Source organism: Battus philenor, unplaced genomic scaffold (assembly GCF_028537555.1).
Source record: "Battus philenor isolate CCGP_79_NKW_IND1 unplaced genomic scaffold, ilBatPhil1.0.hap1 SCAF_15, whole genome shotgun sequence".
In the NCBI taxonomy this organism is placed as follows: Eukaryota; Metazoa; Arthropoda; class Insecta; order Lepidoptera; family Papilionidae; genus Battus; species Battus philenor.
The window spans coordinates 7417255-7433065 of NW_027181677.1; the positions used below are offsets into that span (position 1 = coordinate 7417255).

General features: G+C 29.8%; 3 protein-coding genes across 3 annotated transcripts; 2 read left to right on the forward strand and 1 right to left on the reverse strand.

Annotated features, from left to right (window-relative positions):
- Window positions 1-58: 58 nt before the first annotated feature.
- On the forward strand, window positions 59-9115 carry LOC137918711 (uncharacterized). Its single transcript, XM_068761591.1, has 15 exons — window positions 59-317; window positions 430-573; window positions 953-1035; window positions 1662-1760; window positions 1855-1975; window positions 2174-2243; window positions 2418-2536; window positions 2924-3088; window positions 3633-3803; window positions 4327-4505; window positions 4954-5098; window positions 5504-5644; window positions 5791-5912; window positions 6874-6987; window positions 8903-9115. The coding sequence occupies exons 1-15, from the start codon at window positions 221-223 to the stop codon at window positions 9113-9115; spliced, it is 1983 nt and encodes a 660-aa protein (XP_068617692.1). The 5' UTR covers window positions 59-220.
- Window positions 9116-9145: 30 nt separating this feature from the next.
- LOC137918712 (uncharacterized) lies at window positions 9146-11998 on the reverse strand. Its single transcript, XM_068761592.1, has 5 exons — window positions 11726-11998; window positions 11244-11603; window positions 10704-10941; window positions 9711-9980; window positions 9146-9396 (listed from the first exon to the last, which is right to left on the reverse strand). Exons 1-5 carry the CDS (start codon window positions 11750-11752, stop codon window positions 9308-9310), a joined length of 984 nt encoding a protein of 327 aa, XP_068617693.1. The 5' UTR covers window positions 11753-11998; the 3' UTR covers window positions 9146-9307.
- Window positions 11999-12847: 849 nt separating this feature from the next.
- LOC137918993 (uncharacterized) lies at window positions 12848-15063 on the forward strand. The gene is made up of 4 exons (XM_068761953.1): window positions 12848-13038; window positions 13495-13663; window positions 14562-14759; window positions 14984-15063. Exons 1-4 carry the CDS (start codon window positions 12848-12850, stop codon window positions 15050-15052), a joined length of 627 nt encoding a protein of 208 aa, XP_068618054.1. The 3' UTR covers window positions 15053-15063.
- Window positions 15064-15811: the final 748 nt, after the last annotated feature.

The window sequence follows — 15811 nt, forward strand, 5'->3', positions numbered from 1 at the left end:
AAAAATTATAAACTCTATGTAAAATGTCAAAGTAACAGGAACAGCTGTTGAAGTGTCAACAAGATGTTGTTGATTAATTAGAAAATCGCCTAAGAATTGATACGTATATGAAATGTTTTTCATATATTTTTGGTTTAAATTGTTTTCTAAACAGTATTAAAATATATCTACCTCTGAATTGTAATAAGTCACCGTTTCAATATTAATATCGTGTAGCAAGATGGACAAAAATTACGATACTTACGAATACTTACCGGCCACTGGAACTGAATCTAATCAATTTTTTGTAGTACAAGACGATGGTACCTACCTTAGTGGTTAGTAATGCATTTAAATTGTTATTGATATATATTCTTTTAATTTTTTTATTTATGAAATTTAACTCAAAGCGACTGACTTGACTTTAGTGCTTATATGTTTTAATTTCAGTTAATAGAGAGATACAATATGTAACACAAGTGCAAGATGTTAAAGAGGTATTAGATGGTGTGGAACCATGTACAGTTTATGATATTGCATCACAACAATTTTTAATTGATGTAGATAATTCCACTGAACTTATTTCTATTCCAGGTGAATGTTTTTTCATTTCATATTATATGTATTACCTCTGGCCATTACACATCTTTTTCTCTCCTCATATTTAAAATACAATTTTTCACTGAATTTTCTTATTTATTGAGTAATTGTTGTATAACACTATAATTAATTTTGTACTGATAAAAACATAATATTTTTATATAATGGTGACTATATCACAATATAATTATAAAACAGGTAATATTTGAGCATTTTTTTCCATTAATTGAGTTAAAATAGTTATATAATAAATCTTTAATTAGTAAATATTGTACTCATGCCCATGCAAGCTAACACAAGTACTTTGTTTAACTTCCCTGTGTGTCATTTACTGTATATTTACTGTGTCAATTAACAATGTATTAATTTTTAGATCAGTTTATATTACCTGATGGAGAGAGTAATATTTTTCCCAACAATTACCTTTTGCCAGTGACCAGCACTACTGAACAGCAGGTAATATTGAAGCTCTTCTCAGATCAGGACATGTTTAGAAATTTTGTGGCCACATATTTTAAATTGAAAGATGCCATTATGAATAAACAATATGATTCTGGTTTTTTTTTATAAAATTGTGCTCTTCTGGCATTCTTCTCATACCACACAAGTGAGCACAGTAATGATCAAATTTGATAATACTACTCATAAATGCAGTACCGATTATTTTATCTAGGCTATATATTATAAAGATTTGTTATTACAGCAATTTGGCTAAAAAAGGATTTTATTTTTCTGCTTTATATATAAAGATATATAAATTAATTATGATTTCTATATAAACATGAGCTCTTTAACTGATAATGTAATATAAATAATTCGTGTATATATAAATAATATTTCTTTTTATGTATCAGTACATACAGAAAAATCATAAATCATCACGTTACCTCTGAAACCATAAAACTTAGACTTAGCGTCTCATGGTATGAATATTTCCTTAACTCAGTAAAAGTTCACTAAGAATGGATATTACAAAATTCAACTGACAAGGTGATAAAGGAGATGTACATCAAGTTCACAATACAGTAGTGGTGGATAGCCAGTAATATAATTTAAAACTTTAGTAATGTTTTTTTTTTCAGGAAAATCAGCATAATGAAGTAAATCAATATGAGGAACCTAACACACAAGTTGAAGATGATGAAGCTCAATCCAAACAGCAAGCCGATAGTTGTACTGAGGTAGTGGGAGTGCCTCTTTGATTTTTTTTTGTTTCTCTGTTAAAAGGGCACAATAAACATAATATCATTAGAACAGTAATTTATATTGTTACAGATAACATTAAGTGATGATCAATACCTAACATTGAAAAGTAAAGGGTGGATTCTCCTTGAAACTAATGAAAAAGTATTTGTTCTTGACACATTGGGACTCCATGACATAACAGCAAATGATAGTATGTCTTAACCCTAATTATTTTGAAATTATCTGTAAATTTTTTTAATCAAAATTCAAGCTAAGGTCACTTTACATTTCTGGATTATTTTTTACCATTTAGTTTATTTTTTTATCAACATTAATTTTATATTTTTGTATTGCCTGTTAACTAAGTTGAAAAAATGTGTAATAAATGTAATATTACTTGTTATTTTAGAATTAATACAAAAGTTAAAATCTGGAGATGAAACCAGCAATGAACATATAGAAGAGGATGGAAACATTAGGTAAATTATTCAAAAAACATTCTTTTATTCATTTGAATATGATATTAATTGGTAATCGTTTTTTTGTACAAAGAAATCTTTCTTATTCGTTAATAGTTCTTGGAAGTAATTGCAATATATGTTTTTTTTTTTTTTTAATGAATGGAAAAAAATCGTTTTCATATTTTCGAACAGTTTGTCAAACCAACAGGATACGGTAAGCTTTATTATAGGAGAGGATGGCACGAAAATTTCAAAAGAAATAAGTGATTTCAATGAAGGCCATGGTAATCATTTAAACAGTATTGAACAAGGTATGTGGTGTTACTTAAATTGTATATATAATAAATTATAAATTACGATTTTTATGTGAATTGCTTAATTTATGATCAAACATTGAAAAAGTGAGAATATTTTACTGCTTATATTGACAATGATAATTAAGTTCAAATTTGCTTACCGGTAATTTATGAATTTAATTTGTGTAAGAGGTAGTTTTAATGGGTTTCTTATAAATAAATTAACATAGGAAAATATTTTCAATCTATACCTGTCACACGAACAGGTCCGCCTCACTCACTTTAAAAGTGTTTTCCATGTAAAGCCAACACACCAGAATAACCAATGTTTGGTTTTACATAATAAGATGGATGATCAAAGTAAATAATAAAGGCAATGTTTTCTTTTTTGTTTTGATGTAGCTCAATATGCAGAAGTTTTGCCCAGTAAGTCTAGCCCAGACATCTCACAACAGTCTGATGATTCATCGCATAATGAAGCAGTTTTAGTAGCAGCTGCAAATGACTCTTTAAAATATACACCTGTGAACAATACTTTTAAAGTCAAAACGGATATGTTTTTCAAAGGTAATAACAAAAGAACTGTTGTTATTATTTAGTTCCATATGTAAAAATTAAGTAATCAAACTTTATATTTGTCAATACTAATACAGTTTTACAGTTGACATTTACAGCTTCTTCAATTCAGTGACAATTTATTTACATGCCGGCGGTGGACAGTTATTTGTTTATATTGGATTGTTATTTATATTAGAGATTCTACATTATTTTGAGTTTTGTCTTTAGTTAAGCTAACTGGAGCCTATTACTGTTTTGGCATAAATTTTTTGGCTTTCATTATTTTGTTATATTATAACATTACTTTGATGTACTTAGTACTGTGTGAAAATATGATCTTTGAAAAAGTTGTTAGTGCAAAAAAAATGTAAATTATGCAATTGGTCTTATTTATAAATAAGATCTGTCAATTTCTAACAGGCAATTAGCAATACTATACTTAATTATCATGCCTTTAAAATATAAGTGATTGGCAACTATGTTTATTGCATTTTATATTATTTCTATTAATTATTAAGTTTATGTAATTAAAAATATATTTTTCTTATTTCAGATATTCCTGATAAAGTTATTTTGGGTGAAACTGAAAATGGAAACAAATTATTTGCAAAAATTACGAGAATAGAACAAAATATTGAAAGTTCATTAAAAAACAATATAAAACAAAATCAAAGAAAACAAAGATCTAATATAAAAAATAAAATTGACGAAAAAACTTCATTCAGTATGTATTAATCCATTTATGTGTTCAATACATTAAAACATCAGTATAGATCAATGATATTAGAACAACAATGTTATATGAAATAAACAAGCATTATGGCACACTGTATGGCCACCAAAATAAAAAAGTATTTATGAACATATGTTCAAAATTGTTTTGATAAGTACTACATTGCCTATTATTATAAACTATTCCATGTAACATTGTGTATGTACACACAAAATAATTTTTATGCATGTAATATATTTTATAATTTGAAAAGTGTATGTGAATAAATTGCCATTGCTCTAACACTTTTCATAAATATACAAGTAAAAGGATTAGAGAAAAAATTATCCAAATTTTATTTGTAAATTTATATGTATGAAGCACTGTAGTCCAACCGTAAAAGATCACTTGCTAACAAAGATCGCGATAGAAGATGTATGACTATAACTGCTTAAAAATTCCTTTAAATTATAATATTTGTTTAACAAACTTACACGTTTATCTTCGTACGTGATAGACATTGATATTTTTACAGGCAACACTTCTTTAAACGAGAATCTTTTTCAAACACTTATTCGACTGACAATGCAAAACAGCTCTGAGGTAAAATGCACTGCTGAGGACATCGCTTCGGCCGATAGTATAGTTACCCAATTACTTAAAGTTCCTGCTTTAAAACCGTCGGTTTTGGATCGAAATATAATTATAACAAAAGTAAGTGTTTTTGCTGTACAAGTAAAAAGATTAAAAGAAATGCATGTATTACTCATTTGATGTCAATTAATGTATGGTACATCCTAACCCCAAATCAATGGTTTCTGAAATAATAAATACCGTGATTATAATATAATAGGAGGACCGGAAAGTAATGTCGTGTCTGTTTCTTTAAAGAGGTGAAAGAATTTGCTGTCAATGTATGGTACACTATACAAAAATGAATGTTTTCACGAATAGTTGATAACATAAATGTAAAATAGTAATATTGAAATTAATTATGGTATACCATATGTCCCTGCAAAGTTTGTACTGCCAGAATCTATGTCTGATTAATTTATTTTTTCCATTGGAGTGTTTCGCATTAACGCAGTAACATTTCAGAGTTATCATTTTATACATGTGGATAGGCAATAGGTATAAAAACTTTAAAGCCATTTGCTTTCAGGAGGTTTCAGTTCAAGATGCAACGGGAACTCTAAACAGCGGCGGTTTACCTAGTCTAGTAACCGGACGTGTGACGTCACTGGACGAGGGTAGTTATTATTTTGTTCACCACCCAGGCCTGCTGGAACGATTAATAAATACATCAGGTACTTACGGATTTAGAACTTTATAGCATCATCTTTTCAGCTATAGAAGCATCATTTTAAACATATGCTTCGGAAGCCGCATTAAACGTGTTTCAAGGACCTTGACAAGGTCGTCTGACCTTGTGAGTGGACGTCCTCCGTTACGCTTGCTATCTCTACTCCAGAACCTACAGGCTCCAGTATTCATCTGTTCTGCTCACTTTGTTGCCTGCCCACTATCACTTTAAATTGTTATACCTCAAAGTTATTATCGGTTGCATGAGCGATGTGCCCCGCCCACTGTTTCGAGCTACGTCGAAGAACTTGGATACTAAATAATAGGTTTAGTTTAGCTGTAAATACTGTGTAAGTACTCGTCACAAAAAATATTTTAAAGCCAGAACTTAACAAAGTATCTTTCTACAGATTCTTCTCTACCGCCACAGAAAAAAGGAATATCTCAACGGAAGATCAATTTAGAGGACAATAACGTTTTACATATACATGTTACAGAAATAAAAAGGGCGGATAATGTTCTAAGAATATCTATTACATTAAACAAACGACGTAAGTGTTTTAATTTTTTATAATTACGTTAAAGAAGCTATCAGAATTCTTTGCAAGTTCTATAATACTAAAACACAAGTGTAACCGTTTATTCAAGACAAATTCATTTGTACAACTTGTGTATTATTTGTTTGTATTTTTTACAGAACTTCCAAACAGCATTAATTTATTGTTGGATAGTAAAAGGAAGCAGCCAAGTAAGATTTTTGGATGCAGTGCTTGTGCTGCGGTATTCCAAACTGAAGAAGAGTTAAAAGAACATCAAGAGGTATTTATTTTATTATCGGAATATTATAAATTGTAACTTTCGGAACTGAATATACGATCTCTGGTTGAAGAGATGTAATATTGGCTCAAAGTATTGTTTCTGAAGATGTCAATGCTGTTAGCCCTAAGGCTTTTACAGCTTCATCGGTACTCAAGTTCACGGAGCGGAAGGGCCCCTGAATAAGATTTAAAACTAGAAACTAAAAGCTGGTGGGGCGCCTACCGCCTACCATACAGGGTGGCTGAAAGTTAATTTTCCAAGAAATTATTGAGATCGCTTTTACAAAAGTGGATTACCCACATCATACACAACCAGGTCTAATTTTAATGACATATTTCGAAATATTCATTGCCATTCTTAGATTGTAAAAAAGATTGTTTTATCCTATATCTATTGACTTTAGAATTTATTCCTAGTGTATAGAAATGAATTGAGGAGTGACTAAACAAATTATGATAATTATATGATTTCCAATTATTCCCAAAAAATCAAACATCGCAATTATTTTGTCTTTGTGCAATTAAAAAAAAATATATGGGTTCTAATAAATAGATAACTAAAAGTTTATTAAGTATGCTTTTTTATTTAAAATTTCGTTTCTATTCTTACGTAAAATATGAATTTCCTATCCGATCTGCGGAAAATATTATCATTTATACTTCTTTGGAAATGTCATGGAATGGAAATGAAATGGAACTTTCAATTTGCGTACCATAAATGTATGACACATTTCATATAATTCTGTTTTGATCCAGTCTTGTTTATAAATATTTTTTTGTTTTTTTTTTTGCTTTAATATTTTATTAACATTTTTAAACACGGAAATATTGATTTTGTCAACTTTAAACTTCAGAGGCAATTTGCTACAGAAACAAGTCTGATTTGAACCACACCAGCCTAGAGAGTATTAAATTGAAATGTTAAATTTCGTATTGCAAATAATATTAAAAATTATTTCCAGGCACAATGTATGGATGTAGATGATGTACTTACGATAGACATAGATAAGAATGTTAAAGATTACACCATAGAAAATAAAGGCAAAGATAAAATCTACTCTTGCAATCAGTGCCAAGTAAGTTTAATTTTTATTTAACTTTTTTAAAAAACAAAACATAAAATATGTTTTTACAACTTGGTGGTTACATCCACCGTGTGATGTTTAATGTATAGAGACCTGATATTCGGAAATTTATTTAGCTAAAGTTGAATAGTAAAATCAATAACCACGTATGCTCGTGCATATAAATTACATTTATTTCACTCTTTATTTTACATCAAGACAGGAAAGGAAAATAAATCATTTAAAATAGGAAAAAAATATTATCGACGGTTAGTAGACAAATAAAAAAAATTGTGGCAAAAAGTAATGACTAGTAGGTAAATAAATGTCAATAATATCTTGTTTTTGTTATTATACCATAAGTATAAAGCATATAACGACAAGCAAATTCGAATGCGACTTCAAAAAATGCGATGAGTAAGTTGACTAAAATATAGCAGAAAAGAAGTGCCTTCAACACGATCAAAATTAGACTACGTAATCTTGTCTGAAATATTGTTACAAAGAAAAACATTCTTTTATTGTAGTATAGTCATTTCAATGTTAACGCCACTTGTCAATCGTAGCACGCACTGTTTATATGGGAAATTTCTTCACTATCAATCATATGAACTGTTTTAGTGACTCCAAATTGTCATTTAGAGCATGCATGCCTTACTCTCTAAATCAGACCATTAATCATAATCCTGTAGATTAAGATCAGGACGGTACGTTCATTTCTAACCAAGATTCGGTGGATCGAACTTTATGACCCGGCGCCGGGTATTGGGTGTTGTTAAGTCTTACTATCTTCTCAAGAATAGTGTCTTGATACAGTGGGCTGATGTTTTGATAACTTTTTCATAAAAATATATCTCAATCATTCCTTCATAGCTGCATCTGTTACCAAATTGGGAAGCTTCTTTGGAGCTTTTTAACTATATATAGTCAAAATGTTCTTACCCGTAAGCAATTTTTTTCTTTCAGCTTCCTTTGCATACCGCTTAAGTAGTTGTTTTGATTTTACCACCATATTATTAAAAATAATATGGTGGTAAAATCAAAACAACATCAAAATAAGTCCTAAGTTGTCTTTTAAAATACTTAATGAATTGGTTCTAAGTGGTATCTTCGTCTCCCGTGAGTAAAAAATCTTTTTTTTCTCACTTCATTTTAATATCACTAAATATTTAACTCTGTATATTGAAGCGAAAATAAAAAAAATGCAATGAACAATCATACAAAAATCACAGATTTCAAATTCAAAAGTAATATTTTGTTTATTATTAATTATAACAGTATTGATGACTAGACTACTAGATAGTAAGAAATCTGATCATCTGAATCCCAGACAATTCGCATGACCACCCGAAGAAAAATCAACACTTTTGTAATGTGGGGCTGGCGAAAAATGTTGCGAATACAGGACTGCCAGGAGAACCAAAAGATCTGTCCTTGATAAACTCTGTATGAAGACTAGGTTCTTCACCGTCTGCTACAAGCGAATTCTGGGCTTCTTCGACCACAGATTCTCTATAAGTTGGTTGTCGCAGGAAAAGTACAAGAAAAGAGAACAAGAGGGCGATCACCAATACTTTTTGCGGGTAGTGACGGACCGCAAAATAAAGGAAGCACTTAGAAAAGCAGATTGTAGAGACAACTTGTCGAACATCTACAGAGCTAATAAGGCATTTATAGTGATGAGTTTAAAATTAGTTATGCCAGGTTTTCAATTCAAATGCATATGTAACATACTGTTAAGTTACACATCACTTCCGATCAGTACAACAAATTTTCCATTATTTCAAGTTTTAATAAAAGAATACCACAGCTAGTCAATTTAATATTGAGATAATATATTTTATTAATACTGTAGATTTTTTATTAATGAATATTGCAAAGAAAATTGTACTTATTACATACTATTTAATACATATGTTGGTTTCAGGAAAAATTCCCAAAGCTCTATAATTGTTTGAAGCATTTAAAAACTCACTTCAACAGCCCTAATGAAATTAAAGATGCTATAAAAACTTCAAGATCTGATAGTGGAGAACATGGTGGTGTTTATAAGTGCAAGATGTGCCCAAGTATATACTTTTACCCATCTACTCTCTCAAAACATATTGTTTCGAAACATATAAAAGTGAAACCAAATTAAAAAAAGCTTACAAAATTTTTGGTGTTTTATTTTAGCAAATAAAGGAAGATTTATCATGAGTTTTTTTTAAATGCTATATTCTTTGTGGGATAGTCTTCATTAAAAAGTAAAACAATATTTTGAGCGTAATTATGTTGCATTGTAACTCTTATTTTCAACTTCATAAACAATATCCAAAAAGAGAATAACATGTTAAAACATCTCATCTGAAAATACAGTGTCTAAATCTTCGAAGAAATCAGCATTATTAACATCATTTCCATTTATTAATGTAGTAAAATCTGAAACAAAGTATCCAGAATTGAAAAATGCATTTAAAATATGGTCATGAAATAATCTTATTACAGTTTCTTTGCAACAGTGTTTGGCCAAACTGTTCAATGTTTAGGCTTTTGCAAGTTAATCAGTCAATCTATCATTATCGTCAGAAACTCTATACCTGATATTTGTGTTCCAAAACTGGTATTACTTACAGATTTTTTTTATGTGAAGTTATTAGTTGTGATATAAAGTTATTGAATTTATGGAAAATCAATAATTTTCAAATTTTAGATTTCTATGTTCACATTAAGGGAATTTTTTAGCAACAACTAACCTGAGATTTGTTTTCCCGTTTTTATAATAGTACAATCTTCTATAGTAACTTTTTCATACCCATTAGGCAACAATTCCTTTTCATCTTCAATTACTATATTACTATAAATAGCTAAAATATTGCTTAAAGTAATATTTAAATAATGCTTCTTGTATGCACTGCCAGTAGTTAACACTGTAGGCTTGTATAAAACAATGGCAGCATTTTCAGGCACCATGTATGAGGAAAAATATGACCACGCATCTCTGTGAAGAGTACATTTAATATTGCCTGGAACAAAAAAATAAGTAACTCAATGTTTTAAAAGATATTTACATATAAGAATTAAGACTGAACTAATAAAATTCCTTACAATGATGAATGATAGTCACACACACACACACACACACATATATATCTGCAACTCTTTCTTTATCTACAACTTTTTTTACATGGTAGATATGTTCCTTATAAAACATGCAAAAAAATCATGTACAAAGACATATCTAATCAATTTGGGGATATATTCCACAATCTTAAAAAATTGTGTAGGTTGAGAAAACTCCTCCAAATATTTTCCAAAAAACAAACATGTAAAGAAAGTAATAATGAAGTCTATATTACATAAGCAAATATGTAACAATAAATGTTTATTTTAAAAGATTAAATTGTGTTTTCCAATCTATAAACACATAACAAAAAATATGAATTTAAATTGAAATAAAAGTAAAGTACTCATCACTACTTGAGAACCAGTATGCAAATTTTTTACAGGCTAGATCAAAAATGCTAATATCAATGAACATGTCAGATATACCTTTTGAGTTGGTGAATGTATTTTATTGTTGTAAGGATAAGTATTAGTAAGTGCTAATGAATTACATTTAAAAATCTTAGAGGATAAAACCCCATAAAAACGTATGCAAAAAAATATTTATTGGTATTAGTGAACTACATTATTTCAAACTCATATAAAAAAAGAATTAGATCTATAAATTTTAAAGCTTAACATACCAGATAAGTCTCTTAATGTCACCATAGGGTCCATTGCAGATCTATCAATACTTTCAATAAGAGCAGTAATTATTTTGGCTTTTCTACATCTTTGATCTCCTTTGATAGCCAATTTCTTAACAGTTTCAATTGTTTCCACAGATTTTAAATTCCATTCATTTATATCTATTAATAATCTTCTCCAAAGTTTTGAATCAAACAAGCCTTGTTGTAAGGTGTTTTGTGAAAATTGTATATCCTGTAAAATAATTGACCATAAAGTAAACCACGGGTTTGTTCTCCTTTTTTTAAATTCTTAATATAAGATTATATTCAGTCATGTAATGTTTTCACAGGAAAAAGTAAAATCTTGTTTTACCATACAACTACAATGAACTTAACACAAATAACTTTTCCTTATTCAATATTGTGTTATCCTATCTATTATAGAATATATTTATATCTAGGACTATAAGATTTATATCAAGGAAACTGCTTTCACAAATTCGAAAAAGTTATTGAAGGATTTATTGGATTTATCATTTTATCAAAAAATTATACCTGTGAAAGCAGCTCAACACGGCTAATTTCTTCATCTTCGTACTCTTTAAGACTTCCTGTTAAAATTCCTGCAGGACCAGGGAACTTTCTTTTGCAATGAGAATCAAAGTGTGAATTGATTATTTTCCTTTTACAATGTTTTGGAGAGTGTAAATTTAAATCTTGAACATTTTCCACTTCATTTTTTATTTTGTCATTAACAATATTTTTAACTTTGTTATCATAGGACGGCGACTGAACATCATAATTAAAGGATTCAGTGGGACCCTCGCGTATTTTTGATGAATTGCTTTTTACACCGACGCAATTTGTTAAAATTGACTTAGGACATAGTTCTGGTAAATCTAGTTGAGAGAGCACCTTCAAACAATGGAAAAAAATTTAAAATGCAAGTAAATGCGGGTAAAAATTATGATAGTCTTTGAAAACACCGAAGTCAAATGTATGTATATTATAGAATAAAAAAATAACTAAATACAAACCTGGTCGAAATCATCGGTTTCAAACATGTTATTAAGAATTGATGAAATTCAAAATTTAAATGCATAAAACACATACTTTTATTATAATCAAGGGCGAAATTATTTTAAAATAAATACTAACAAAAGTGAGCCTAAATAAATAAGGAATGTAATTTGTAATAGGACTTTTTTAACAATTCAATCACACTAAACACTGACTTGTTACCTACTATTTACGTTAGATGTTGTTGGCAGAACTGAAAAAAATTGCCATACTAAATGTACTTCAAATAATCCTTTAAAACATATTAATGCAATCCTATATTTGAACCATGTGTTACAACAGAGAAGGAAGACGTTATAGAAAAAATTGTCTTAGAAAGAATGTTTCATTTGTCGACTACGGTCGGTACGGACCAAATGCAATGGTGTAAATACCCCGAAGCGGCGAAAAGGAGGCAAAAATCTTTTACCGTTGAACTACGTTATAAACGACAACTATATATTTTTATTTCATGTTGGTTCGTCGCATCTGTAGGTATTGGTTCACTTTGGCGCCTGTAATGCGAACAAAGAAAATGGACAAATTGTCCGTGTCTTTGTTACTGTATAAGTATGGAGCGAATATCTTCATAATAATTGTTAATGGGTTAATAAGCAGTTGCGTTATACCAACTATGGCTGTATCGCTCCATTATATCAGTTGTGATAGCTGTCAAATCCTAAACAGTAAATATAAAAAAATCATTCTTTCTGAGCAAAATGTATTTACATTATTTTAAACGAAGGGTGTCAGTCATTAAAAATTTGTAATATCTCCACAGAGCTTATCTTACTTGAAAGAAGGCATATTGCAATACATATAATATTATTACCACACAAACATTAATTTGAATTGATTTTAATTTAAGCAACGTTATGAACAAATTTTCGCCACCTTTTAGTTGCAAAACATTGTAAATTTTTAAATATTGACACGATGGCCTAAAGTTCTCAAAAACATTATCTTTTCACAATGATGTCGCTAACATTAACGTTATATTTTTGACATAGAATGTCTTTTCGGTGTCAATAAAAATTTGTAGTTTTCTCAAAATCATGTTTTGTTTCTAGGATTTAATTTTTGTTATGATTTTTTAAATTATGGATAAAAAAGTGGCTATTGAATTTTTAAATCCTTTAGGCGATAAGATACCCAGATTTTCAGAAGAGCATTTAAATGAAATTTTAGAGTGGTTTGATAAATTTTCAAAGCCATATCAGTACACCGATACTAATGAAACAATGAAATTTATAACGATCGATCGGCTAATGAATTTTTTGGAGGAAAGAAAGTAGCGTATCAACGTTCAATTATCTTTTTATCATGACAGTGTACATTTTTAAAATGTATAACAGTTTTCTATAAAATATTCTGAAGCAATTTAAAAATTCAAATTTGTAATGAATTTTTCGATATATTATCAAATATTAATTCTGTTGTCATGTATTATTGACAAAAAGATCATATTCTTTTTGATTTAGGTTCGATATCATAGTATCAACATTTTCTTGTGATTAAGTTTATAAATCATATCCTTCGCACTCCGATATAATACGGAACTAGGTAACCACTTAGAAAAACGAAGTCTCATTAGTCAGTTTAAAGAAGCAAATTGTAAGAAAATAATGTACATCTATTACCTCTTATCTTTATGAATTAATGTACTTTTATAAATCCCAAGCATTTGCTTATCACATTCCATTTTTGTAAATTAATTTTAATATATAGATATTGTATTTAACTACAGATTTCACGTAAGAAGTTTTAATTACCCTACTTACGGAGAAGTAATGATTGAAGCTGAGAAGTTAAAAGCTGGGGTGTCAAGGATTTTAACAAAGGAACAAATTCTATATTTGTTAGATAAATGGGTTGTTGAAGCTGATCTTAAGCATGAACTAAAATTAGCCTTTAAAGTACGTTATTACAAATATTTTTAAATTATTGCTATATACTTTCATTTCAATCATTTTACATATTATTTTGTTGGGAATATTTTTTTATTCTACCCACTATTAAAAAAACAGAAATACAATACATATTTTAATAAATGTGATATAAATCTCTTTTGATTTTTAAATATTTGTGATTTTAAATTTCATTCTTATTCTAGAGTAATACTAATAATAGTAATAAAGTAATGCACATTATACGGAAAAAAATATTCACCTGAAATAGAATAGGCTCTTTTGTAATATTTGTAATCAAGCCTCAAAACTAAATTGGACAATAAAATTAGTCTATTATTACTATAATCATTATTTTAATATAATGAATATTTCATTTTATGTTAATTTTTAGGCCACGTGTACATTACTGTTTTCAATTTCTCAGAAATTAATTTAGAAAATATCTTTATCGCTTTGTAATTTGTTTGAGTCACGATCATTGTAAGTATATTTAATGGAATCAAGCGTTATTTTGCGGAAGTCCATCCTAAGTAAGAAAAGGACCAATATATAGCCACTTCCGCACAGTCGTAGTCGTGCAATAAAGTGCACCGCCCGCCAGCCCGCTGATAAATGCGCATGCGGCAAACAATGCGAATCATACAACTGCCACCGCCAAATCACTCAACACGTGTTTCACCCCTCCACGGGGAATCTTCAGGAGTAATGTTACACCGATTAGTGCCAAACACAGAGCTCTGTGTTTGGCACGGTAGGTCCTTTTCTTACATTGGATGGTTACTTTAAATATATCCGTGTAATATTTGCAAGGATTATTACAGTATTGTTTTAAATATATCGATTTATAATTGCAATAATGTCATAAACAAATGATTACAGGTTAATCTATATTATTTCTTACTAGGTGTTCGACAGTGAAAAACGGACTTTTTTGGATATGGATGAAATTCAAATTATAGTTATGTCTTTTGATGACCCCTTTAAAGAGCATGAAATATTAGAATTATTACGCGATGTCAATGTACGAGGAGATGGAAATGTTTTCTATGAAGATTTTGTTGACTCAATGTTTAGTCTCGCGCCAGAGTTATATGAAATTAAGGTGATTTTCTTTTAAATTGTTAGATATATTCTGTAAAAATGTTTTGCAGTAGGGTCGTGGAAGATGAGACTTGACGGTCTTGTTTGTGAGTATAACTCGCGGTAAATTTTAGATTTATTTTACCGCCACGACTCGGACTTGGACATTCATTACATATATTTGTATGTTGATCGTTTATCGAACATAAAATTACGGTTCTTCTTACGTTTCTTGTTTCATTTTAGGCAGAATACTTGTACGAAGATCCCAATGATGATCCTTCGATAACCATAACAGAGACTCCTGTCAATTAGAAGAGAAAATTTTAAAACGAATGAAATGAACAGTTTTAGCTTCAAAATACAAGTTTTTGCAGATAGATTTTTTAATTGTCTTATATTCCCATTCATCATTATATTTTATATTTATTTATCGACGACTTTACTTAACGTTGGTAATAGACTTCACTATATTCTTCACTAATAGGCCTTTGGAAAAAGAAAAGGAAGTACTCACCAATTTTTCTTAGCATTTGGACTCTGACAATAGTTTGCTTTATGAAGCCAAATTATTTCCTGGTATCGGTTTACATACGATGTGGTTATAGACTTTTGTTTTTTTTGATTGGACTTTCACTCCTGCCCAAAAGGCATTTGCAGATTCCGCGGGAATGAGGTTGCAGAGGGCGCCTAGCTTAGGATCTTTTTTAAAGTAGTGAAGTTCAAGGACTGCCGGGGAGCCTAGACTTGGGCCACTACATACTACTATTACTATCCGAAACCGACGCCTTTAGATCGCTTCGGTGGATGATTCATAGAGGGACTAGGCTCAAGGAACCTAGACTTGGCACTACTTAGCTATAACTGCTTAACATACCGACACAAAGGCGCCCTAGAAGGCCGGGTCTCAGTTTGGCCGGTTTCTATTACCTAACTATCGCTTCACAAAGCGTTAACGTTAGAGAAAGTAGCGGGAGAAACTCCAGCAAAACTACTATATAGTATAAGTACGTATCTCGGGACGGTGTGGCGTTTGAATGTACCAGGTGTAATTGTATTATAGGTGGAGGCACC